Source organism: Castor canadensis, chromosome 9, assembly GCF_047511655.1.
Source record: "Castor canadensis chromosome 9, mCasCan1.hap1v2, whole genome shotgun sequence".
Taxonomy (NCBI): Eukaryota; Metazoa; Chordata; class Mammalia; order Rodentia; family Castoridae; genus Castor; species Castor canadensis.
The window spans coordinates 16,207,785-16,235,761 of record NC_133394.1 but is presented as its reverse complement, the minus strand read 5'-3'; the positions used below and the strand labels follow the sequence as shown (position 1 = coordinate 16,235,761).

The following is a 27,977-nucleotide window of genomic DNA, read 5'->3' as shown; positions in this document are numbered from 1 at the left end:
TGCCCCAGCGATAGGTGGGTAACTAGATGAGAGCTAAGAAAGTCTGGGCAGCCAACCATAGCTGACCACCAGATCTGGAGCACACTCCTCTGTCCATTTTATCACACACTTAATTTCTTCCTAGTAGATCTCCTGCCCCCATCATTGGTGCTAGGAGGACAGGAGCCTTCTCTAGTCTGACCTTTCATTGCAGCACCTGGAACTTGTATGTGAGGAGCTAATTAATTTTAAAGTGCTCTTTTCAGCATTATTTCCTGCCCACCTCTCTTTGTAAACTCTGCTCTGGCAAAGCTGCCCTTTCTCTCCCTAGTCCTATCTCTTCTGCAGTGATTTTATTCCTAACTCTCTCATCTGTCCTACAACCCAGCCCAAAGGATGCTTACTCGCTTCTGATGACCTTCTTTTACTGTTAAAGAATAAAGACTCCCCCCTTGCACAAACACACACTTTTTTTTTGTTGCTGGGCATGGAACCCAGGTCCTCACCCATGCTAGGCAAGTGCTATATCACTGAGCTCCATTCTCACCCAAATTCTTGATAGCATGCTTTCCTATATCAATCTTTTGGTGGTTTTTGCATTGTCTATGCATTTATCACTCCCGATATGCCATGTAAATTCCTAGCACACAAAAAGGATACTTGAAAAAGTTATCCCTAGTGTCTAAAAAAATTGCTATGTATAACTGGCACTTGGTAGCTATTTTGGGCTTGTTAATGAATACTCTTTCTGGCACAAGGGTCAGAAACAAGATCCTTGATGTTAGTCTCCCTTCTCATGCTTTTGGGGCATAACATGTGAATTTAATAACAGGGATTCATTTTTTGCAGTCCTTTTCCAAATTTTACTTCAAGAATACTACTGTATGTTAATATATTTTGCAGGATGTTTCTTGTCATGTACTTGAGAATTTTCCTAAGGAGTTAATGAAACTGGATAATTGCCAGTATAGTAGCAAAGTAAGGCAAAACAAATATGAGACTGCAAATGGAACAAACTGTTTAAGCTGACTGCAACTATGCAGAATCCCATGGAGTAGGAAAGTCGCAAGAAATACAGCCAAACCTCAATGTAACTAGAGGGAGTTATTTTTCATCTTGAGTGAAAGTCAAGAAGAGTTTAAGATCATGTGATCTGCAAAAGGGTCGGTGTTGTCTATTAACATATTTCAGTTTTCAGTATTCAAGGGCATTGTTCTCTTCAGCTGATAGTATTCTTCAATATAAAATAAAATCGCTGGAGTAAATTTCTTTACTGCAAATTTGATAGAGAAAAAAAATTTTTTTCCACAGTGATTCTATTGCAGATCGGGTCAGTTGACAAAGTCAAAACTAAGGAGAGCTCTGAGCAACTCCCTTGTCCCAGGTCATAAGACACAAGGAGGTAGCTTGGATGGCACTGTCCAGGATTGAAAGAGAGAGCAGACTTGACTGTGTCTTGATTTATAAGTGGTTTCAGAACTGGCATTTTTAGCTGCTCCTAGAACTGAAACAGAGCCACACATGATTATCCCTTTTTATTGTCTCACACAGGAGAGATGAATTTGGTTTTGTGTTGTCCCCGACATGTACCTGTGAGCCCTAAGCTAATTTAATAGTTATGTGTAGAATGGCTCTGAAGAGTTTACTCATAACCAAGTAATTTATGGGGAATTTGAAGGACTTGGACTGATGCTGACCACTTGTAAAAAGTGTTAGATAAACAGTCTCTGGTACATTAGTTCATTTTTAATCCTCCCAACTCTGTGGGGGGTCCCCTCCTCTTTTAAAGATGAGAGGATCAAGATCCCAACTTTTGAAACCTAGTGTCCCTCCATGTAAAACCCAGAATACTTGAGCTACATCAAGACTGCTACACTGACTGTAGAATTTGGTTTTTCAGGCTATGGTGTAAACGTTTGGTGCCTCATAATGTTTTCAGCTGATGTACATCTTTGGAACTCTAACTGTGACCGATCATATGCCATCTATACTAAGAGTTATCTTTTAAAATAGGTGAGAATATGCTGGTGTAGAAACAACACACATGGAAAAATAAATGCACTTAGAAAGACTTTTTGGTTCAAAGTTTAAATTATGTCTCCAAATCTGCTTCATTTCCTCTCTAATAGTATTTCATGACAGTATTTAAGAGTTCAGGTGTATATACCAAGACTCTCGTGATCTTGACGATGGCCAGAGAATTAGTTAATCTTGCTTGGCCTTCATTTCCCTTCCACAGAATGGGGACTTGGACCTCATCAGCAGTTAGCAAACATTTTGTTCTCAGGGTCCTCTTTATACTTTTTCTTTTTCCCCCTTTGGTCGTACTTGGGGTTTGAACTCAGGACCTTGCATTTGATAGGCAAGCACTCTATCACTTGAGCCACTCCACCAGCCCCTTTTGCATTGGTTATTTTTTGAAATAAGGTCCTGCTTTATTTCTGGGCAGGCCTGGACCCTATCCTATTTGTATTTCCCTGGGTAACTAGGATGACATGTGTATGCCACCATACCCAGACATTGGTTGAAAAGGGGGTCTTGCTAACTTTTTCCTAGGCAGACCACAAACTGCAGTCATCCCTATCTCTGCTTCCCAGATAGCTAGGATTACAGGTTTGAGCTAAAGTTTTGATTTATCAACTCATTCTAAAATAATAACAAACATATTGCTTATTCTATAAATAATGTCACATAATATAACATGAGAAATTATTATGAAAAATAACTTTTCTCTAAAACAAAACAAAAAAAGAATGACATGGTTTTGCCTTTTTGCAAAACTCTTTAATCCGACCCAAGTGAAGGGAGTTGCATTCTCTTATCTGTAAGTCTGTTGTGACAGGTTGTTTTGGGTGAAGCATATAAAAAAATTTGGCCTCCCACAGATATGAAGTGGAAAAGGAGGAAGAGCTTGGGGGGGTGCCCTGGAATCCATAGACCATGCTTTGAGAACTATTTGAATAGGTGATCTTTAAAACCCAACCTAGACTCAGATTCTTCTTGACCTTGAGGAACCCTAAATCCCTTTTCCTCATTCAAGATATATTTTAATCAGCTGTATTTCAGATGCCAGAGAATCAAAGCTAAGTAGAACATAGTCTGTGCACTTAAAGGTTCTCAAGTATTGTAGCAAAATACCTGCTGAGCCTACCTGTCTTCTAATCTGCTTGACACTTTCCTAAGAATCCCCTCCTTTGTAGACAATCATACTTTAAGGCACTATTTTATAAATGATGCAGCTGCCTCGTACAGACAAGAGGCCCAGCATCTTGTCCAAGATCACATGGCCATAGAGAGATGGTCCTCAGATTTAGCCCAGGATGTCCTTCAAAACTCATGCTCTTGTATCACGTCTTCCCTCATCTGCAAAATCATGGAATCAGAGGGTCTCAAAGTTGCCTTTCAGCTTCCTACAGTTTATGGTCATGGAGTTTCAACTTATTTTTCAGCTTATAAGAACTGTGGCTAGAAGGACAATATTATAAAAAAAAAATCCTAATCACTTTCCCTACGTGAGATAGTTGTGAAGAATGCAAAGAGAGTGGTGCAGTTCCCATCCTCCAGACTTCTCTAGGGTGACTGGTGAATTGTTGAGCAAACAGGATATGGAATTCATGAATAGTGGACAGCAAGATGAAGCCAAATAACAAGTGACACTTCCAGGAATTGAAAGAGAAAGTGGTTGTTCTGAACTAATGTGGCCAAGATAAGTGGGCTGGCAGAATCATCTGTCTTGACCCTCCTCTAAGAGGGGGAGAATTTGCATGGAGGAAGCGAGGAGGGTGACCCAATGCAGGCATGCACAGCTGTGCCTGAGTAGAGGCAGGGTGAGTCTGAAACCCAGAGTTGAGGCTGTCAAAGCAGGGTGTGAAGAACTGTGGGTTGGCCTTCAGGATGGAGAGAGCTGTTCTTCTCCTGTTCCTTTTGTTCCCTCACTGTACTTCTTCCCTGCAGCATCCTTCTCTTCATTCCCTCCACCACTGAGGTTTTCCCCCTTTCTTTCTTTCCTCATCTCTCTACTTCTGCTTCACCTTTTCTCTTTCTCTCCCTTTGGCTCTGTAGCCCTCCACTACTTCTTTTAGAGTCAGACAGTATCACTTAAGTCTTTATTAAATGAAAAAGGTACACCCCACTGTCCTAACTTTCAAATTAAGTGTAATAAGGACTTTGCAGATTTTTCCAGAGGGAAAAGAACTGACTCAACAAAGTTGCTCTTTTGACTTTAATGTAAACTTTTCTCCTCTTTTCTTTGAGGTGGTTACCCAAAGTAGAAAACTTTTCCTTGAAGCTCTATCAGTCTTGGTCTTAAAATCATTGAAACCCGTTTTCAAAATCGCTTGATGGAATGACATTGCATCACCACCATCATTATTTTCTCTGACTACATGTCTTAATCTGTGCTGCTACAGCAGTGTACCAGAGACTAAGAAACTTACAAGTGTTACAAATCTATTTATCACGGTTCGGGAGGCTCAGGAGTCTAAGATCACAGTCCTAGTAGGGCTGGTGTCTGGCAAGGGCTGCTCTCTGCTTCCAAGATGGTGTCTTGTGACTGTGTCCTCCATGGGGGCAAATTTGTGTCCCCACAGAGATAGAAAGGCCAAACTTGCCTCTGTCAAGCCCTTTTACAAAGACCCTCATCCCAGGATTTAGTCACCTTCTAAAGGCCCCAGGTCTTAATATTATCACGTTGCCAATGAAGTTTCAATATATTAATTTGGTGGGGAGGAAGGCACGTTCAGAAGATGGTACCTTTTCCTTGTGGAAGGCAACATGGCTACCATCTGGCTGCTTCCCCCACCTCCCTCACTCTTTGTGCTGAGGATTGCAGTGAGGGAGAGGCTTTGGGTGTGATGGCCTCTCTCTCAAGAGGTTGCTGAGAGCCAGGTGCCCTGCTGAGTGGGTCCTGCCTGCTCCAGAGTCACCAAGAATCAATGCTTTTGAGGTGTTGGCCCACAACATGTATTGCTCCTAGGCAGTGAACATAAAGCCCAACAAATCATTCATCATTAGAAAGACACTACATAGCCACTTAGTTCTGATTAGAGGAAGTTCACAGAATTTCACAATAAAGGGAGAGATTAAAAAATGTCAGCTGTATATTTCTCAGCTATCTTGAGATTTTATATGAAGTAGATGAAATTGGAAATATTTAGGCTATACATGGAGCAGTGTGTTTGTGTCATTTTTTATGCACATTTTAGGGGAAATGGATGTGGACACTGGTGTAGTAGCCTGCTGGTGCAATACTTATTTCACCCAGTAATGAATGATGCAGTTGTTCATAATGTCCTGAACAAAATCTGCTTTGTGACAGATGTTCAGAATCAGTAATCAGAAAAGACATGCGATTAATCTCTAATAAATTGAGTTGAACTTTTTTTTTCAGGCAGTGTATCAGCTTTTATAATGATTCAAATAAAAAGACTCCTTTCCAATCTAAAATTGTGGCACCCCAAAAATGTTTTTTAGGGCTCAATTTAGTTAATGAATATAATAATATCTATGATACCAGAGTCTCTGAAGCTTTGGTTGTTTGCTTCCTGTTCAGTAAGACTTTCACAACAGAAGGAGCCTATGACCCCATAAAGCCAGCGCAGATGCTTTCTACCTTCCATACCCCCTACCCAACTTATCCACACATGCTATGTTGTCTGTGCAAGCATGAGCCACTGTGCTGTCATCTTGGAAGCACAGCTGTACGCCCAGGTCTTATCAGAGCAAACATTATACCAGGTCTTGGGTACTGGAATGATGGGCCTTCTCCTTCAGAAGGAAGATGACTCCATAGTAGCTGGTTAGTACACATCTTTTTATTGAAGTAGAAAAAAGGTGATTTGCTGTCACCCTTTGCCCAAACAGTAGCCTAATGACATTTCTAAATCAGCAGTTAACTTTGTTCACATTCTGCAACTTTAATAATTATCAAGTGGGAATCCTGCCTTTTTACAAGTAAGGAAACTATGGTCATTTGTGAAATTTTGGGTCCTTAAGTTTGTACCCCAAATGTCACTGTGTGAAGCAATACTGGCTCACTGAAAGTTTTGTCTTCTATTGGACATCTGAGATCTGAAAATCTTTGAAGTTCCAGAAACTTAACATTAAAATCTATGCCTAAAAAGGAGACTTGGTGATGAAAAAGAGTCTTTCACTAGAGAATATTGGCCTTGTGTATCCTTTCTGTGTGCACAGTAATTCTTTGGTATCCGGGGGGGTGAGTTCCAGGATACCCATGAATACCAAAATCCAAAGATTCAAGTCCCCTGTGCAAAATGATATAGTAACCTATGCATTGCCCCCTCACACTTTAAATCACCTCTAGCTCACTTACAATACCTAAAATAAACCCCGTATACATAGCTGTTATACTATATCTCTTAGGAATAACGATAAGAAAAAAGTCTATATGTTCACTTGCAGATGCAGTTTTCTTCCAAATATTTTTGGTCTACAGTTCATTGACTCTGAAAATGCGGAACCCACAATACAGAGGCGGAACGTTACGGCAATTCTGTCAATAAGTCTCAACGTGATTGGCATTTATTCAGAGCTTATGAGGTTGAAAGCACGCTGCTCAGTGTTTCAACCCTAACATAGCAGTCAAGACCGCAGGCTCCAAAGCCAGACTGTGCCATTCAGATCCTAGACTACAGTTGTCACTGAGGTTTGACTTTCTTTCCAAAATATTTCTTGCAGTAACTAAATCACTACAGTCTAGTCAAGAACTAGGACATACATAAACTTCCTTACCAAAGCCAGGAATTTAAAAACAAATGATTCGCTAAATCTTAAGCTGTCCAGTTAATTCCTAGTAGACGAGAACCTCCTGCACCCGTAGGAAGAGGGGACCAGCACTGTTCACGTGGTGCCTGTACCACAATCCCCGCCTGTGGTGTAGATAAGAGTGCCCTACTGTTTTTTTTCTGAATCCTCTGCAGTTTGCCAGCATCCTTACCTTACCTCAGTGTGGGTTCTCTAGTCACAAGTCCTCAGGAACAGGTGAGACTTACATGCGACTATAGGTAGTATCCTGAAAAGTTTCCATAAATCTACTTTTTTAAATGAATTACATTCCCAGTGGCCTGGGGAAAAAAAATCACAATTCAAGAAGCGGGAATGCTGGCTAAAATGTTGAGCAAGTCAAAATATTTTTGTAATGTGACTTAGCACAGATACCTCTGATTTAATTAAATTTTTCTAAAATCTTAATGTTCAAGGGCATTATGACTGCATGTTTTCTTTCTTCTACCAAAAATATGTATCCCTGCACCCAGAAGAAACTGATGACTATGTTAAGTATTAAGAAACCAATGTTTTAGAAAATACTGTATTTAATACTCGTAGTAAAAACACCTTTCTCACCCACACACTTCTTGATCTGTCATTGGTAAATGATAGTTGCCATGTAACCAAGTCCCTTTCAGATTTTTAGATTGTCATGTGCTATTTTCAACATCCAGTCAGTGATGCTGATGTTGAAGTCCAAAGGCAGTTCTATGAAAACGTATCCTTTTTGGAACATCCATTAAGGTAGCAAACAGAACACTGGATCGGCTTTTAAATGTGACTAGAATTGACCATGTAAAATTAATAGAGAATGGGTAAATGACATAGAGACAAATGGGACACTATTGTCTCTAAGCTGTCAGTCTGGGAAAGTCAAGTCCAGTCAGCTTCACAAGTGTTACTTGGCGGCTGAGTTCCACCCTGGCTGTAAATAACTGATACAAACACAGCAAAAACGAGCAGACATTAGAACCACAACTAGCAAAATGGTCCTACAGATAGATCTTTTTTGTCAGTTAAGGAAAAGAAAAAAATCTCTTAAGACCCTGAAAAAAATCAAAGACAGTAAGCTGGAATAATTTGCATGTCCAAATTGAGGTCATTTTTATTCTAATTAAGGTTCCAAAGTGGGGGGTGATGGACAAAAACCCTGTTTCTGCATGCTGTTTTTTGTTGTTTTTTTTTTTTTAGAAAAATAACAAGCCTGAGACAGGGACCATCTGTTACACTGACCATGTAACAAATGCTGGATTTATTCAGACATAATGATGTGGTATGCAGGATCAGATGTAGGGTCTGGCCTTTCAGATCTGCGATGATCTCAAGCTATTTAACTCTCTGGTGTAAGACCGACAATATTACTGCATTCATTAATAATGGAATACACGTGTACCCAGAGGTAATTTATTGAAGTAATAGCATGTTAGCAAACATACTTACTGACAGGCCTCTTGAGACTCTGAGACTTGGGAAGTTCAGCCCTGATTAAACATTGCTTTATTTTGTTTATATCTATAAAGAAACAAACAGCTCAAAGTCTGGTACATCCATTGTGTTTACCTATTCCCAATCTCTGCCAGATATTTATCTGCCACTCACATAAACTACAGACCTATGCACCATATAAAAATCAATCATAGAAAGATGTGTGCCTTACTATTTAGAAGAGGGACACAGACCACACTGATGAGAGTCCCCTAGTGTTTAATTTAAGGGCTAACGTGAAATACTTCAGAGTTTTCAGTTTGCAGTTCCTTCTTCAAGAAAGAGATGTCTCACCTACCGAAAAGGTGTTTGGTCAACAAGTCACAATTGAGTACAGTATTGCTAACGGATCTTAAGGAAAAAAATGTCATTGTCCTTTTCACAGGTTCCCATAGGTGGAGGAGTTGGGGACCTTTTGTGCTTTGGCATTTATAAAATCAGCCAATGTGAAAAGATTACATTTATTAAATGTGACTTTGTGGAAAGAGAAAGGAATGATAAAGGGAGTTCTATTTTCTCTTTCCCCTTTAGGGCACCAGCACTACAACAAACAGGTCTTTGAGGAACTGTTTCTCAGTGACCTTTTGGAATCATGGTTTATTAAAGAATTTTTATCCTTCCTGTTGTCTAAAAGCATTGAGTGCAGCTTGCAATAAAAGCTCAGATACAGTAAGACTAAAAATCTATTAAGACACAAAAAGACAAAGGCAAGCTATAGAAAGAGAGAGGGGAAGATATTTTATATGTTATATATATATATATATATATATTTAAAAAAAAAGAATGAGAAGTCCCATAATTAAACACAATAGCTACTTGGGAGCCTGAGATCAGGAGGATTGAAGTTCAGCCAACCTGGGCAAAAAGGTACAAGACCTGATCTCAACAAGGGGAAAAAAAAAAAACTAGATGGGGTGACACATACCTGTCATCCCAGCAATGACAGGAAACTTAAAATAAGAGAATCTTGGTCCAGGATGTCCTGGGAGAAAAAAGCAAGACCTTGTCTGCAAAATAACCAGAGCAAAAAGGACTGGAAGTGTGGCTTCAGCAGTAGAGCACCTGACTTGCAAATGTAAAAGTTTGAGTTCAAACCTCAGCACTGTAAAAAAAAAAAAAAAAAAAAGAATAAGAGAGTTTAAGTACATCCCTAAAACTGTCTACCTCAATGGTGAACCCAGCTGAGCTCTTGGCAAGATCAATGCAAGAGAGTTTAGAATGGAGGTGGCAAGCACAGTGGGAAGTTAAGACCACACCACAGATCCCACGCTAGCAGTTGGAAGAGCCTCATTTGTGTTCTCTCTGCAGAAGGACCAAAGGAGGGGATCCCTGGAGGCTTTCAGGCTAAAACTTAGAGCTCCCAAGTTCTGCAGGTGCCTGTAGTTTGTCGTTTATCAAGTATCTGTTTGTATCAGAGTAGATCATAAATATGATTCTAGGATTGCATTCAAGGGGCAATAATTTCCCCATGGGCTGCCTCCAGATGGACTTCCAAATAACTGAATGACTACAGTTTCTGAATAGTTTCTATTTTAGTCGTGCAAGCCAGTACCTGAATACCAAAACAAGAGTGTTCCACTGGCTGACAGATCCAGTGGATTGTCCTCACATTGTAAAATAGGGAACACCATTGGCATGCAATGATGGCAAGATGACATGAATCCTGTAGGTACGACACTTAATCAGTTTGTTTGGGGAGTAAGAGCAGGCAGCTGGCAAACAAGTCATTTAAATTTTGAGTGCCCTATCCACTCTGATTTTTATGGGGTTTTTCTAATCCCTCCACTGATTCTGTGAATAAACTCCATTTAGAAAAAGCCCCAAATTCTCTCAAAAATAAGGAAAAAATATTTTTTAACTCTGAACATTCACTTTTGTTCCAAGTAGAATCGGGTTTGGAGAAGTTAGATTGTTTTACTTTTATATTTTAAAACTATTTCCAAATGTGCATGATTCTAGTTTAGTAAAATAGATGTTTGAAAGAAAACCAGAAGTTATAGCTATGAATAAAATTGGTGTACTAGTTTGAGAAAATTTCAAGTTCACAAAATGAAGTATTTTTTTTTTAATATTTTCAAAGCAGCTGGATGCCATGGCTCACACCTGTAATCACAGCATTCAGGAAGCTAAGGCAGGAAGATTACAAGTTCAAGGCCAGCCTGGGTTACATGGCAAGACCTATGTACATATACATACTTTTCGAAACGATTGCTTTTGTAGATGTTTTTAACCCACCGTCCTTAGCATTGAGACTGGATTTCTGTGCCCACTTTAGTGGTTGTGTTTATTATGTTTAGAAATGCGTAACGTGCAAAAATACTAATGCCCGTGGTCCTGAAAAAGAGGCTGGTAACTACAAGTCATCAGAGCCAAGGTCCACTGTAATGCAGGGCTGTTTCCTATCTCAGTAATCTCCTTCTACCCATTTGCTCATCCCTCATTCAAGGATGATTTTTGGGAATGCATCTCCTTTTGTTTTTTTGAAGCATTATATAAACTTGATTCTCTTTTCCAAAGTAGCCAAGTGTATTTTTACATTATTCTGTTCAGATGAGATAAAATTATAAGATGAGTAAAAGCAAGTAGCAAAGACTATTTCTGCAGAGTAATATTACATTAATAGCAGTATCTTGCCAAAAAAAGATTGTCCTTGCTTCCACTTCTTTGGTGTAGATTACTATACATTTAATCGAATTGTGCAGGAAATGATGTGGTATAGTTAAATGTGTCTGCAAGATAACCTATTTTCATGAAATTTCAAGCTATACTGAGGATACAGTATTCCTCATTTAGAGAACTCAATTTCATGCCATGGAAACAGCAATAGAATTTGAAAACACAAAGTCTTACCACATAATGGGGAGAAAAGGATAAACAAATGAGTGACTATAGTAACAAAACCTAGGAGGGACTGAATTTCACTTTGTAGTTGGATGACTGGCAGAAAAAGCTCAAATGATTCCTTGGGCTGATAGCATGGAGAGAGGAAAAGGCCTGGGTTTTGACGTCACATACCTCGGTTTGGATCCTGGCTTCCTCATCATGAATGTGAGGGCAGGTCCCCATGAGGATAGCAAGATGATATATCCCACCGAGCTGTGTGTGGGCAACACAGGCATGACAGCCATGGAGACTGGGGATGCCTCTCAGGTCATTCAAAGAGTTAAGAGAAGCTCACAGTGAAGTGGCAGAAAGTGCTCTGTTGAGGTGTGTTGTCACAGGTGAACATCTGATCTGTTCTCAGGTAGAGTCTGAGTCTCTCCCTAACCTTTAATCCATGTGTGGATGTTACGTTCACACGTTTTGATGACAGATACACTTTGAAAAAGAGGAGTCTAGTTCTCATGTTCAACACTAGACAAGTCACTTCTACCCTGTGAACATCTGCCTTATCTCTGCTTTTTCCCTTAGTTTATAGTCCTATTTATAGAAATAATAAAGGTTATTTTCTTGAAAAGTCATCTGAAGAATTTGATGCTTTCTTGGCTTGTTTCAACCAAAATGAACATTGGTCTCTAGAGGTAGTCTATGCTCTTCAACATGTTTCTTTTAAAAGCGCTAATATTTGCACAATGCTTAGTAATTTATGATTTCCACATTGTTGGCTCCCATATCACTGTAAGATTGGAATTACTGGTAGTTACCTATGATAATCCCGAGTCTCAGGAGTTGCCCTGTCACAGGACCACAGAGCCACAGGAGGGCTGATGGGCTGTACATCAGTCACAAAGCCTGCTATGGCAAAGCCAAGGGAGCGCATTCCTTCTCTGGCACAGTCAATTCAGATATGAAGTGCATTTGAGGTCACTTCTAGAGCTGCAGTGTCAAGTGCACATTGTGTTTGCTCCATAGACATCCTGGTTTCACAGCCTGCTTTACTTCCTTCCATTTTACAATTTCTCTCTCTCTCGCTCGCTCACTCGCTCACTCTGGCTCTCTCTTGCTCTCTGTTGCTCTTTCTCTCACTCACTCTTGCTCTCTTTCTCCCTCTCACTCTCTGAACTTCACACATGCCACATTTAATATTGGGGCCACTTGATAATCCTGCTTTCTGTAAATTACCATTGTTATCTTTGCTTAATATCACCATTGTATGTACATGTCTTTGATTCATTGTCTTTTGTTCTCTTTTACCTTCTCCCTCTCATTCATTCATTCATGGAATATTTTATGAACAAAAATTGAGAGTTAGCACTTGTCTATCCCATTCTTTTTGACACTCAGAATGATTATCTACACATAGATCCTGCATTTCAGAATCTTGTAGTTAGCAGTCTGAATGATGGAACTGAACTGAGCATACTTTTTTTTCTTAAACACATAGACATTGTGCATTTAGAAATACATAGGCAATCTCAAAATTAAAAATAAAACAGCAAGCACAAGAACACAGCATTCATATCCATGGCGGTTTAAGAACTATAGTGGGCTGTAGTTGGCCCAGAGACTACTGAATGCAGATATGTGTACGGGGTACGTTTTAGGACATAAACAGGAAAGGAAATCAAAAACTTACTCCAGCAGGTTGGAGTATACAGTAGAGCCCTGTGCATAAATCCAAGGCTGTGCAAATATTTCATTGTGTACTAACAAGGACAATAAACCTCAACCAACGAGTCAGCAGGCAAATGGCAAGGAAGATGAAGGAAACACAAGTCTGTATCACAAGTGTGGGGTCTACATGAGTCTTATATAAAGCATTGAAACTGATCAGATTAGCAAAAAAAAAACTGGTGTAGAGCCAGTGAACTGCTCATACTCAGGTCAGTCTTAAGTGCTAAAACTTTTAGCATAGTCCCTTACACAAGCCAGTACCCATGAGATTCACCCAGAAGACAAAGTATGCCAAAACAATGCATGGTAGATGTACATATTAGCACCCCAGCAATTGAGTTTAAAAAATCTGAAGGAAACTATAAAAGAAACATGTTTAAAAATCTAGAATCTAAAAGGAGATAGAATAACCATAAAGGAAGAAATGTCTTATGAAAAATAACAGAAATGTTTGAGAAACAGCATTTCTCAGCTCCTCAACATGAAAAATGTTGCCACTAAAATGAAAATACTGAAGACATTAAACAGTGGATTAGACATGGTCAAGGAAAGAACTATTTAATTGGAAAATAGATCTGAGAAAATCACCTTGAATGCAGTAGAGAGACCTAAGAAGGTAGACAATATGAATGGGAGATTAATGTGGAAGAGACAGTGAGAAGTCCAACACACTGCTAATAGGACTGAGTGAGGAAAAGGGGCAAGAATGGAATAAGGGTCACATTTGAAGAAAGTAAGGACTAGCTGAGGACATTTCAGAACCGAAAAAATGTCTGTAATTTCAAATCAAAGAACATTGTGTCCTGATTTTAGAAACAAAAATCAGTCTGAGGTAGGCAGGGTGGTGCATGCCTGTAATCCCAGAACTCTGGAGGCAAGTTAGGAGGATCATGAGTTTTGAGGCCAGCCCATGCAAATAGTTCCACAAGACCCTATCTCGAAAACACCCATCACAAAAACGGACTGGTGGAGTGGCTCGAGGTGTAGGCCCTGAGTTCAAGCCCCAGCCCCACAAAAAGAAAAAAAAGAAATAAAAAAATCAGTCTGCACTAGGTACATCATTAATGAAACTGCAGGCATCAGATACATTTTTAAAAATCCAAAGCTACCAAAGAAAATTTAGGTTACTTATGGGCAAAGGACAATGTAATTTACCTGGATTTCTCCCAAAGGCATGATGAAGGTCCACAGATAGTGGAAAACTATCTTCAAAGTACAGAGGGAAATTACTCATCAAGCTAGAAACCTGTAGTTTTTTAAATGCTCCTCCCAAGAATGAAGGTGATATGAAGACATTGTCAGACAAGTTGAGAGTAAAAGCTCTGAACATTCAGCAGGTGACCATAGCTGAGAGAATTGCTTCAATACAGTCCTCAGGAAGTAAGAAATTGAACCTCACATTTGGTAAGAAGTGGTGGTGATCAGAGAAGCACACTGCTAAATCTCAGCAGGCATGGTGTGTGGAAGGAAGAGAGAAACTTGTGTCAGTAGAGGTTTGAAAACAAGGTGAAATGGAAGTGCTGAAAAACAGCAGCCTGGAAAATAAGAAGCAGCGAAGATCAGTATTCTAAGTTGTCCTATTTCTCATGGAAAAGCTATTGGCTACCTTTAGATTTTTGAGTATGCAAGTTCTTAAGAATAATTAAATAATTATAAAATAATTATTTAAATGATTATTAAGTAAGTATGAAAATAGAATGTATATCTTCTAAATTCACTAGAGGAGCAAGGAGAGGAGTTAAAAGGCAGGATTGGTCCAATTAAAGGTAGTAAGAAAAGAAAATTAAGGAAGGGCAAAAGGGGAGGGAAGAAAGTTACAATGGTGGTAAAATCCACATGTACTAGTCATCGTGATAAATGAAAACACATTAAACTGAGCTATTAAAATACAGATTCAAATTTCTTTTAAAATCAGCTTTTTGCTGTTTATCAGCTTTTTGCTGGGAATTTTGAAACTTGGGGTACAAGGAAGTAAGACATACCAGGCAAGCTTTACAAAGAGAGAAGGAAAAAAAGAAAAGGGGGGGGGGTAAAAAAAAAGAAAGGAAAAAAAGAAAAGGAAGGGAAGACAACATTCAGATCAGACATAAATTTTAAGACGGAAAATATCACTAAGAATGAAAACATCTTGCACAGTGGTCACACCTGTCAATGCACATAGGTGAGGGGGAGGATCTCTTGAGCCCAGAGGTTAGAGGCTAGTCTGGATAACACAGTAAGACCCCTACCTCACTACCCATCCCCCAAGACTGTTCTTAAATAGTAAAAACTGTGTCACTTAATAATAGAAGGGGGGAGAAAAGCTTACAACAACATAGGTAAAGATGACAAAGCAAATTGCTAAAGAAAAAAATCCAAATGCTCAAAACACATTGGGGAAAATGTTGAAATGGTTGGTGATCATGGAACTAGAAATGAACACAACAATGGGTCGCTCTTTGACCTGCCCACTCCCCCACCAGATGGAGAGACATTCTGGATTGGATAAGGGCAAGCATGTGTTAGGAAGCGGAATAATGGGACTTCCCACGCCCTGCTGGTGGGCAGGTGGGCACAGAATCATGACTCCGCAGTTCTTCATTCATGCTCTGCTCCATACAAACACATCCTTTGTAAAATGCAATAAAGAAGTGAAGAAGGTGAGTATGGTTGATGCACTCGCTGTACAAGAACGAATATAGAATTTTTAAACGTGTTGAAACCCCCCTAAGAAGCAGACTAATGTAGAAAGGGAGATGAACCAATTGGGGTTATAATACATATCTACATGTACATGTCACAAGGACACTCCCTGTGTAGCAATCTTAAATAAAAATGTTGTGGTTTTTTTTTTTTCTTTTACAAAATCAGAGGAGGGCAAACAGGTCCTGCCTGAGGAGGTTGGTACCAGTGGAGGGAGGAGGAGATGGGGAAAGGGCAAGTACTGTGTACACATGTATGTAAGCAGAAAAATGGAATAGTTTCATGTTGAAACTATTCCAGGAACAAAGGAGAATGATGGGGTGAATTCAAGTATGATACATTTGATGTAATAACTTTGTAAATGTCACAATGTACCCCCCAGCACAACAATAAAAAAGTATAAAAAAAATGAACTTATTAGGAAAATAAAGAGGGAAGAACCCAAGAATCCCTCCATGGTAAAATAGATATGTAAATTGTAATATATTCAAACAAAGCTTAGAATGCATTAACTTAGAATTACCTGCATTAAAATGGATAAATATCAGAATTACACATAGAGTAAAAACAGGATGCTGGATGTGTGGCTCTGTTGATAGAGAGTCTGCCAAGCAAGCACAAAGCCTTGAATTCAAACTCCGGGACCACCAAAAAAAAACGTTTACAAAAGGAGGTGCCTGTCTAATTTCAGATTTCCCTAAAACAACATAGTACTGTATGCTTTTTTTATAGGCACATACATGTGCAATAAATATACACACCTGACAAGAAATGATAATCCCCTAAACTGGTGGTTCCCTTCTCAAATGAGGAAGGGATGGATGGGAACAAGGAAGAGATGGATGGATGAGCAAGCCTCAAGTCTGCCATGTTGAGGTTTTAGACGTCGGAGGAAATATGGCAACAATATTAGCATTTGTTCACATTGTTAACTCTGGGTAGTAATCCATCCATCAGCTTCTGCTGTTACTGTGTATATGTGCTTACAATATTTCCTTAGTTTAAAATAGGTTCTAGTTTATGATGGGAGAAGAAAGACATACAATAATAATTCAGAGCCAAAGGTGCCATGTTTTGTTATGGATTCCTTCTAATCCATAATGGAGTTGAGCCGCAGGGGATTTCTGTCAATTGAGGGGATCCCAGAATGCATCCTGGAAGGATGTAGCGTTGCTTTCCTGCAGTTGCCAGCCTGCTTTCAAACACCCTAAGAAATACATCAGCCATCATGACCTCTTTCCTGTTTCTTTGGTCAAGTTCTTTCCCATTTTTCTCTTTCTGTAGTCTGGTCATCATAAACTGATAGTTACTCAGAGCCTCCCAACAAGTAAAAACAAAGTGATGCCTACCTTCCTTTTCAAGGAAAGAGACTAGAATGACTCCCGCTGTTATCTAATGTAGATTTCTGTGGAAATGTTTGGATGGTGGATAGAGAGAATTGGTTATTAATGTGTATGGAAACATTTGTTCAAATGGTAACAGGCTGCCATATCACATTCTTTCTTGGTCAGAGTGATTCCTCTTGGGGAATTTTGTTTAGTTTCCACTTTTAAGTGTGTTGCTCAAAGAGGAGTTGAATTCTAGGCCTCTGTGAAAGTAAGCATCAAGTCCAGTCCTTTCCAAATAGTGTGCAAAGCCTATGACCAAAAAGGAACAAGAGTCTGTTGTGTCATCCCACATCCCAGCAGTTTCTCTGCTTTATCTTGATCTCACCATAACACATGCTGCTATCAGTTCTAGTTACCCTTATCCTGAAATGTAATCATTGCACATGTTGTATATGTTGGTTTCAATGCTTCTCGTGCACTTTTACAGGGTGCTAGCAAGTGGTACAACACTGCTGGTCTAGAGCATCTTACCAATCACTAGGAAAGGCATCTAACTAGTCTTTAGAATACACATCTGCTCCATGTTGAAGCCAAAAGGAAAATTCAGATTCAGGTGTCTTGTTAAGTTGCCCGAGGCTGCCAGTCTGGGTTTGATAAGGAGCCTCATGTTCTCAGACATTTGCTGCTTTTCTTTGCAGAGAAAAGATGCACCAGTCCGCCATGTATGAACTGTGCCAGGGGATGCACCAGATCAGCCTCCAGTTTGTGCGGCTGCAGCTGACTTTTGAAGAGTACACCATAATGAAGGTCTTGCTGCTGCTGAGCACAGGTACAGAGATGTCCACCTTGGCACTTTTTCTGCATTCACAGACCATCTTCCTTGGAGGAATTAACCCGTTTATAGTATTCAGGTAGCTGGTACCCAAAAAAATGTTGACATGATGGGAAAAGGGCTTTGACTTGGGTGAACTAAGTTATTTGCCAATTACGAAATTTTTTGCATATAAAAGAGCATAACCTTCCATTTCTTCATTCATCCAACCACTAAATATTAAGTGTCTTGGGTATATGGTGGGACTGGGAAACTTGGGGAGAATATAAGGGTGAGTGATACAGTCTCTATCCTCAGGGAGTTTATACTGTACAAGTTCAAAAACAACTTTAATACACCGTGAGTATGATGATGTTCTATGGTACAGGTAAGATGTACCACGGTGGCTCAGAGAAGGAAGAACACATGGAGTTCTGAGGATGGGGAGGATACATTGTATGACTGGATCTCTAAGGGCGTTGCAAGGGCTATAGATTGGATAGGAGGTGTGTGAAATCATTCCTGTTGAGAGAGTGTGAGTGATTTGTTTGGGATAGGGGGAATCACCCATATAGGCAATAGCACATAGTTTTGCCTGTTAAGTTTATATTTTTAATTTTATATATGTATTTACCTAATTTTCAAGGGGTGTTACATTATGTCGCTTTGGGAAGGTGTGGGGAATACAGTTGGGTATAAATTGGACCAGATTATTCAGTGTCCACTGAAGAAATCCAAACTTTATCAGGTAGGCAGAGGAGTGGGACACAGGGCTTTTAAAAAGCAGGACGGGGACAGGATTCAAGCTGTATTTCATGGCTTCGTGAAGACTGTCTAGTAGTGAGTGGAATAAGGTGGAGGGAGCAAAGCACAGAAGGGCAGAGAACTTAGCCTGACTGGAAGCACAGGACCTGCTGGGCAGCTGTGGTCGTGATGACCGCTTGCGTGATGGACAGGAGCAAGTGTGTTCAGAAACCACAGCAGACTTGGTGTTGACAGCTGGTGTGGGTCACAGTGGCACAGGTTTGGGGCACGGAAAAATGACGAGCTCATAAGAGGTGTCGTGACCAGAAATTGGTACTTGGGTACACTTTTCAGGAGTACATAATTCTGATGGGTTAATTTTTTATGCCAACTCTGTACCCTGCTAGAGATGACTAGAAGACAGGGGAAATTTGAGGCTGGAATTCAGAAGACAGGGTTGAAATATCAATTATTTTATACTTAAATGGCCAATAAGGTTATGTGGCATAAAAGAAGTATCATTTGAGCCTTGTTAAAGGCAATGACAGAGGCTGGTGTGACAAAGACAGACTGTCACAGCAGTCAGGAACTGGGAGAGAGAGCAGTTTTGGAAGCCAAGAGCCAAGCATTCCCAAAAGGGATATGACAAAGGGCATGGCTTGCAAAGAGAAAGTTGAGACTTTAAGAGAAGGTGGCTGGAGCTGACCATTGGGGATTGGACAGGTAACAAATGAGCAACAACTTGCAGATTGTCAGGAAGCTTTTTTAGGCTTCCAGAGCCAAACATTAGAAGAGAAAAGTTGGTGGCATGAGGTACTGGAGGAGACAAGGGAAGATAGGACTAACCTTGGCTAGGATGCTGGGCACCTGTTCCTCAGACGACACAGGAATTTCCAAACAGAGAGGAAATGAGGACACTCACATGAAGTCAAGGTGAGACCCAGAATCATGACAGAAGACCTCTGTGGGGAGGAAAACTGAGTCAAGGGCCATGGCCACTGAGGAAACAGAAACATTCTGGAAGTTGAGAGCCAGCAAGGATACCACAAGCAAGTGGACTTCAGAGCAGAGAGTGGTCACTGTAAAGTAGGAAGCAGGAGGTTGGCCCACACTCAACCTTACCTGCACTCAAACATCAGGGGCTTGGAGATGGGAGTGTGTTCAGAAGAGTTGTCTAGAGGAAAGGGGCTTCATGAGTCCAGGTGGCCGATAGAATGGGGAGGACAACATGTCATTTCCAGCAAGAAGGATGAGCCTGAGGAGAGCAAGGATCAAGAGCAACCACGTATGTTACGTACCTCCTATTTACAGTGTGACTTCCATATATTATCTACTTTAGTGTTTGTGGCAATCCCGAGAGATTGACAGCCCCGTTATAAAATGAACAAAACATATCCTGACTTTGTTAGGACTCAGATGCAGGACTTGGTTCACATCAAGGCTTGTCTCCAAGCTTCCAGAAGGCTGATTAGAGGCTGAGGCCCATGATGCAGCAGACACACAGTGTGGATCAGGCACAATTATAGGCGCTGTGGCAGAGGGGCAAACCCTCAGCCCTGGCAGGCAGGGGCCAGCAGTCCACAGCTGTGTTTTGTTTGGCCAACAGGTTTGGGGGTTGCTTTGGGCCTTTTCTTTTGTTTTGTTTTCATTGAATGCAATTGCCCAGGCACAGGGCACATCCTGTCCAGTTTGCCACAGGCCTGCCATTCCTGTCTAATTGTACCCAGCCCCATCTCCTGAAGCTTTTGTGTTTGCAACTCCTCTGCAAAGTCAACTGGAAAGAACCAGACTTCTTCCTGGTTCAAGGTTTCTCATGTTCCTAATTTATCCTCTCGAGAACGTAATATTGGGGAAATAATCTGTAAATCACTGGAAGTGATTTTATTCTCCTTTCTAAGCTATATTACTAACTATTCCTGGTTAGAAAATGTAAAAAAAATTTATACTTGATGGATGATAGAATTTAAATGAATATTGTTCTCTTAAAATGTCTGTGCTGCTCTTTATCAATTTTGACTATTCAGTCTTAATTGATGTCTTATTCTTTTATGTCCATTTACTCTTTCAGCCTCTAATAGATTCTGATATCATTTTGAAGCTGAATTAATTTATTCACTTCTAACTATCTCAGTGCTTTCAATTATGATTTCTTTAGGTGCAGAAAAAAGTGAAGTTAAAAGGCAGGAAAACATAAGAAAAGCATTTCATGAATCACAGAAACTGCTTATTTTGCTAATCTGTGATTGAATGCATGAAAATCATGCTTCTTCAGGAAGGGTAAATCACACACCTGATGTCCAGTGTATTAAGATTTTTATCAGTGACATCAAAACATTTTATCAGTGACATTCTTTGTACTTCAGAGGAGAGCAAAGCAGCTTCTCCCCCACTTGTCTCTGCTCTTCTCTGGCCGGTAGATTCTGGATCTTTTCCAGAAGCTCTGCTGCACGTAATAAGTAAATTCAGAAACTCTGGGCACACCTCCAAAAGTTGAGGTTTTGCTTAAATTCCCTTTATTTGTTGGTTTGTTTCAACTTCTAAAAAAAATCTGGCTGGGAAATCAGTACAATATATTTCAGTTAAAGCAGTAAATGTAAGTAATACTATTTGACTCAAGATATTATAATCTTGAGTCTTTTTATAACACAAATATCAGAAATATGAAGATCTTTGGTCATTTGTACTTGGAGATACCAAATAATATTGAACTAGAGCAGGGAAATTTACCCATTCTATTGTAATGGTCGATGATTTTGTAATGTGTGGCTGACATCTACACAGATATCTATATTGAAAAATTAAAGGTTTACTTTGTATAGTTTTATAACTTTAAAAAATGTTAATGGGCGGGTGGACAGTGTAAGGCTCTTTCTTGCAAATTTTCAGTGTATTTTAGTTTTAAGCTCATTGTAAAATTTTGGTAGATCCAGTAGATCTACAGTTTCACTGTTAACATCCTGATTGTTACCATCCTTCTGATTTTTTTATACTTTTATAGAGAGGTTTTAATTTCAAGGAAAAATCTTTGTTATATAATAGATGGCATTTAACTCTTACTGTGAAGATTAAGATACTTAAAAGAACAGCGAGGATTTTGCAGTCTCAAGAATGTGTGCAGTTGCTGTTAGGGATTTATTTTTCCACTACAAAAATAGATTTAAATAAATCGTAAGTCAAAAGTCGCAACAATTAAACTCAGGAGATGATTAGCATAATAGTGAAAGTTAATTTGCAAGATAACTCGCATCTTTATTCAGGGTAACAGAATTATCCCTGAAGACAGGAGTGTGCCTGTTTTCCATGGTCCTGTGTCATACTCAAAAATAATGCTCATCCATTCTAAGGTGCTGATGACCAGGGAAATTATCACGTAATGCCAGTTACAGAAAATTAGCAAATACCAGGTGTAATTAAGAAGTGCATTTTCAAAACTCCTAGTGTCAGTATCACAGGATGTGTTTTCATTAGGTCTTCATCTCAAAAATAAGGTTCTAGGTGATCTTATTTTTCAGGGTAATAACAAAGAATAGTAAAAAAATTAACAGATTTTCAGAGGGGATAACTTTATCTTAAACTCTGCTAACACCTCCTCCTCCTTGTACCCTTTCTCCATGAAGTGACTTCACATGTGTCCCAAGAAAGAGCAGGACACAGACCCACCTGTCATGACCAAAGTTCAAAATCCCGAAGCACTCTTTTTTTGTATGGGAGGGAATGGTTCTGGGGGTGAAAGGCTATTTGAACTTGAATATGAATGTTTAGCTTTCTATTGTTAGCTTACACTTAGATTGTCTGTGGCTCCTTCAGTCATCCCACAAAAATCAAAAGATATTTTCCTACCTCTGAGATAGTGGCAAGTCAGGACACTTTGTGCCAAAGTGTCATAAAACACTTTGCCAATATGCCACCAGCCACGTAGCATTGTGGTAGGCTTTGAACACAGACAAACTTCAACTTACACAACCCTTGCTCTGTTGTTTATTTGTTGTGCTCAGACACAATAAGGGATTAACCTCCAGTCCTGTTTCCTTATCTGTAAAGGGAGAATAGTGTAATGGGTTTTTTCCTAATGCAGTGCTAGGATTAAGTGATTAATATATGCAAAGTAGTAATGCACATCTGACACATAGTATTTGTTCTTTTATGTACAGATCTGGGCAAGTGTTTACCAGTAGATAACTGCAAAGTTTATCCATAATCCTGATTAATGGAGGTTTCATATCCAACCTCAAAATTGTTATACGAGTTTAAAATATTCAAGGCCATTGAACTGCTCAGATGCTAACGCTGTTTTTTATCCTAGTCATTTAGATGTCTGTATTCCTTAACACAGTTCCAAAAGATGGCCTCAAAAGCCAGGCTGCATTTGAAGAAATGAGGACAAATTACATCAAAGAACTGAGGAAGATGGTAACTAAGTGTCCCAATAATTCCGGGCAGAGCTGGCAGCGGTTCTACCAACTGACCAAGCTTCTGGACTCCATGCATGACGTAAGTAGAGCCCTTGGTTCCTGTAAAGTGAAGGATTCACAACCATACACAAACACACTGTTGACCAAACAAACTCAGAGAGTTGGCATGGCTTGGACTGGAGGTGTGGCTCAAGTGGTAGAGCACCTGCTTTGTAAGCTTGAAGCCCAGGAGTTCAAATCCCAGTCTCACCCCTTCACCCCTCCAAAAAAAGGAATTGGCTTGACTTTGAGAAGAATCAGGCCAGAAGGAGTTAAAATCTGGTTACAGTAATTTTTCTTTCTATAACCTTTAAAGCTCGCTTCTCTTACAGAAAGGGTATGGCTCCATGCCCTGGACCAGGGAAGGCCCTCCGATTTGCTACAGGTGTTGGATAGAGTTTCACATTTTTGTTTGCAATTTAGGAAATGTTTGGTTAATAAAAATGTTTGCTTTAACATTGCATAAATAGTGTCCATCTTCTACAACTGTTAATCTAATAACTCAATCTTTCAAAAACATTATTAGTGGTTCAGGGCCAGCATGGATCATCTTGATTCCTGCCAAATCTTGAATTCTATATTCATTATTCTTCATAGGAGTCACCTCTCTTGTTCTGTGTAAATACAGAAAGTAGATTCTGAGCTTGTTTCTCACTTAATCAATCAAAGATGTAGTCAAGATGTTTGCTAGCAGTTTCTACAAAATATCGATTCGGATAACTTGCTTTGTGTGTCATTTGGAATATGCTTCTTGTTTCACTTTGTGAGCAGCTTTTCTAGTTCCAGCTCAAAAGAATGTGGAATGCAGTCACGCTAAACCAGTTCTTCATATTCACGCATTTGCATTCTGTCTTTTCCAGAATTTACTGTCCAGGTTTGGCCTGGATGATTTGAATAGGAATTTTTCTAATATTTTATATGAAGAAAAATGTTGACAGACCTGGTGACCAAGACTATAATAATATTCCTATTGAAATGGAAGTTGGTTTGTGCCCAGTGGAATGATAGGTTTCTACAATGCTAACGGTGTAGAGTCATTGATAAAAGAATGTCATGTTATAGTGCTAGTGTTTTACCCTGAGACCCTTTTTATCATTGTTGGCCTTTGCTTTCTCGGAGCTTTTCATATGACAAGTCAAATTTGTCACAAGATAAGCACAATGATAGTTTTGCTAATTATCACAGGCTGAAAGGGTGTGGCTTAGTGGAAAATCTTGGAAATCAGATGCTAGTAGGCAAGGCTTGGGAGCAACCGGTGATGTTCCCTGGGACTCACGCAGGAAGAAACACACAGAACGAGCACTGCATGCGGTTGTGTGTCGCTGTCCTCCCTTATCCTCGTACAATGTTGAGGCCACACATCTCCTACGTGAGGACTCAATAGATTCAGTTTTTCTTGTTCATTTCATTGAAGAGTCTTAGTAGAGATTAGAAAGGGGTCTTACGGTTCTTTCTTAATTCTTTTCTTTGTACAGGCAGGCAAAGAGCAATATCAAAATTGGTATGAGCCTTGTATGCACATATGAATAATAAAACAATGAAAAAAATTGATATGAAAACTTTCATCACAACACGTGACAATGATGTAACACTTTGCAGCCAGGCATGGTGGCACACATCTGTAATCCCAGCCACCCAGGAGGCAGAGGAAGGAGAATGCCAAGTTCCAAGCCAGCCTAGGCAAAATTAGCGAGTCCCTAGCTCTGCAAGCAAAATTAAAACAAAATGGTTAGGGGCATAACTGAAGTGGTAGAGTGCCCTCCTAGCCCTGAGTTCAAATCCCAGTAACAAAAAAAAAAAAAGAAAGCAACTTGCATGTAATGAAACTGATAACAGGAGTTGAAGTGTGTTTTTTCCACAGCCTTTTTGTGCCGTAAGAGACAGAGCACAGTATAAACACAAAGAGACCACACCTAATGGTCCATGGATCAGAACCTCCTCTGGGCCTCAGCACCAGGCTATAGAAGGCACAGTCTGGGAGCCCAGTGAAGTTATTGGATGGCTGTGTTCGCTCATGCTGATTTGCTCAAAGGTTTTCCCAGAGCAACTAGTATGTTTGGGTGTTTTATTAACTAAGGTTATGATTGATATACAGTAACTGACAAAATGCATAGCTTTGATACGTTTGACATATGTGTATACCCATGAAGCAGTCACCACAGTTAAGGGAACGAACGAATCCATCCCCCCAAGTTTCCTCCTTCTTCCTCCTGCCTCACACTTAGCGCGTGTGAGTGCCTATGTGTGGTACTGGGCCTTGCAAATCCCTGCTGAATACTCTACCACTTATCCATGCCGCCAGTCCTTTTGTTTTGTATTTTGCTTATGAAGCAGGGTCTCATTACCTTTTTTCAGGCTGGCCTTGGCATTCATGATCCTCCTTCCTCTGCCTCCTGAGTAGGTGAGATTACAGGTGTGTACCACCACACCAGACTCCCAGTCACTTTCTATGTGGCTTCCTATAGTATTAGTTTTGTATTTTTCTAGTTCCATGTATCATGTAGGAGATGTGGGGTTTTTTGGTCTAGCTTCCTTCACTGAACATAATTTTGTTGAGATTCATTCACACTGTTGTTTATTTCAGTACTTCTGGGCTTTTCTGAGTAGTACCTCAGGGTAAGGGTATCCCACAATTTTTTACAGACACCTATTGATGGGCATTGAGTGTTTCCTATTTGGGGAGATCACATACAAGAACACTGATGGATAAGTCTGAGAACTGCCAAGTAATAGAATGTCTGGTTAATATGGAAATAAATTTTCACTTTTAAAAGAGAAGGCCAAAATGTTTTCCAAAGTGGTTGCTTGCATGGTTGTACATCCCCACGGGAGATGTCCGACAGTTCCAGGGGCTCCCCGTCCTCGCTGACGCTGATGTGGCATCTCGTAGTCTGGCAGCTGTTGGGGACTTCTCACTCTGGTTTTTAAGTGCATTTCCCTAATGGATGATGACCACGGGCATCTCATTTATAGTTTTATGTCTTCTTTGGTGAAATGTCTGTTTGACTATTTTGCTCTTTCTTAAATTTTTCATGGTTTTCTGATTGTTGAGTGTTGAAAGTTGTTTATACACTCCAGATACACGTCCTTTAGCAGATGCACAACTTGGAAGCATTTTCTCCCAGTCCATGGCTTCCTTTCCTTCTTTAAAAAATGTCTTCTGAAGAGCAGGGTTTTTAATTTTAATGAACACATTCGCTTTCCTTCACTGTCACAAATGCTCCATATAATCAGCTCGTAAAGAGAAAAGGTTTATTTTGATTCACAGTTTTAGAGATTTCAGTCCGTCATCAGGTGCCCCTGTTGCTCTTGGACCAGTGATGAGGCAGCACAGCAGAGCAGGGAGATAGAGCAAAACTGCTCATTTCACAGCAGTCCAGGGAGCAGAGAGAATGAAAACGAGACCAGGGTCCCCCAGTCCCTTTGAGTGTACACCCCAGTAAGCCGAAGACCTCCCCACTAGGCCTCACCTCTCAAAGTTGCCACCACCCGTCATTAGCACCATGGACTAGAGGACCAGATCGCTAACACATGGGACCATGGGTGACATTTAAGGTCCAAGCTGCAGCTAGACACCAGTGACTCCTGCCTGCAGTCCTAGCTGCTTGAGGTGCTGAGGTCAGAAGGATAGCCATTCTGGTCAGCCCAGGCAAGCAGTTCCTGAGACCCCATCTCTAAAATAGCCAGAGCAAAATGGACTGGAGGTGTGGCTCAAGTGGTAAGTCCTGAGTTCAAACCCCAGTCCCGCCAAAACTAAATAAAATCCAAGCTATACGAATTAAATGTAGTTGGTCATTTTCTGTTATGAGTCATGTTCTCAGTGTATATCTAAGCAGTCCTGTAGAAGCTAATGCCACAAAGCTTTGCTCCTGCTTTGTTATCATTGATATCCAGTGTCTTAGAAAACATTTTTTCATGTTTTTTTTTTTCTGAGCATTTTTGTATGTCTCAAAAAGAAGGGCAGGGATGGGAGGTATGGCTCAAGCACTAAAGCATTTGCCTACCAAGCAAAAGGCTCTGAGTTCAAATCCCGGTACTACAAAAAAAGGAAAATTTGATTCATCTTACTCAACGTTGACAAAAAGAGAACACAATTTTTTTAATCATTTTAATTCTTAAACATTTATTTTAAAGTATCAAAAATGTGATCCCAAGCTAGGGATAGTGATTACACCGGTAATCTCAGCTGGAGCAGTATTTCACGTTCAAGGTCAGCCTGGGCTACATAGGGAGACCCTGACACAAAAAAACAGGTTCAATCTTGAAGGTGGCCTAAGAAGCATCTATTTATATTCCTATTCAGACAGAACATTGAAAAGTGCATGACAAGTCTAGAGGACGTTTCCATATGATTACTCAACCTTGAGAACCCCTACAGCTCTTTCCTTAGAGTACATTAGTGAAACAACACTTGTGGGGTTTTCCTCAAAGCAACAAAGAGTTAACCCATGCACTGGCTCTGTACTGAGGGCCTAGCTTTGCTCACCTTGTGGAGACGAGAACAAATAAGAACCGTTTGCATGTAGATGGATGGAAGTTCTGCTTAAAGACGTGCACAGCCTGCCGGCTCCCAGTCACGTACACCGCTTTAGGACACACATGGGTTTCTTCCACGTGGTGCACGTATGTGTTGGCAGAACAGTGCCAAGGTGGCTGAAAGGAACACTGTCTGTAAAAAACAGGTTGACAGTTGAGTGTTTGACTCGGTCAACAGCTTTAATGAACCACAGCCCTATGAATATCAATCTTTCCCCCAAAAAAATTTCAAAAAAGAGCAGCAGTGGGAGGGTTCCAAGGTGTAGATGTATTTTTGTGTTTGGGTGTTGTGTGTAAAGCATATAAATTCCTTATTGTACTAGTCAGAGTTGACAGTGAGTGGTTTTTAGCTGTTACTAGGAATAGTAATCTTATGGTTATATGAAGGACATGTCGAATGAATTTAATGCTAACTTCTATTTGTTCCTAGAGATCAAGGACTGTGTATGTTATGGTCAGTGAGTAAAACAGTAAATATGAAAAATTATATTAGTAGCATTTCCTGAGGCAAAAATTGCCCTTTTCCTATTAAACAGCATACAATTGCAACTTTCAGTCCACACACTGGGCAGAAACATACTCAGGCCTGGCAATATGTACAGAGCGTCAGAGAACACAAAC

At 40.1% G+C, this 27,977-nt stretch overlaps 1 protein-coding gene across 6 annotated transcripts in view; it reads left to right on the top strand.

Moving 5' to 3' along the window:
* Positions 1–27,977, top strand: part of Nr3c2 (nuclear receptor subfamily 3 group C member 2) — a 308,346-nt gene that overhangs the window by 257,785 nt on the left and 22,584 nt on the right. For all 6 annotated transcript variants that reach the window (XM_020181373.2, XM_020181376.2, XM_020181375.2 and 3 more), the window contains 2 exons: positions 17,513–17,643; positions 22,703–22,860. In XM_020181373.2, the coding sequence (XP_020036962.2) occupies positions 17,513–17,643; positions 22,703–22,860 (289 nt within the window). The remainder of the gene's footprint in view (positions 1–17,512; positions 17,644–22,702; positions 22,861–27,977) is intronic.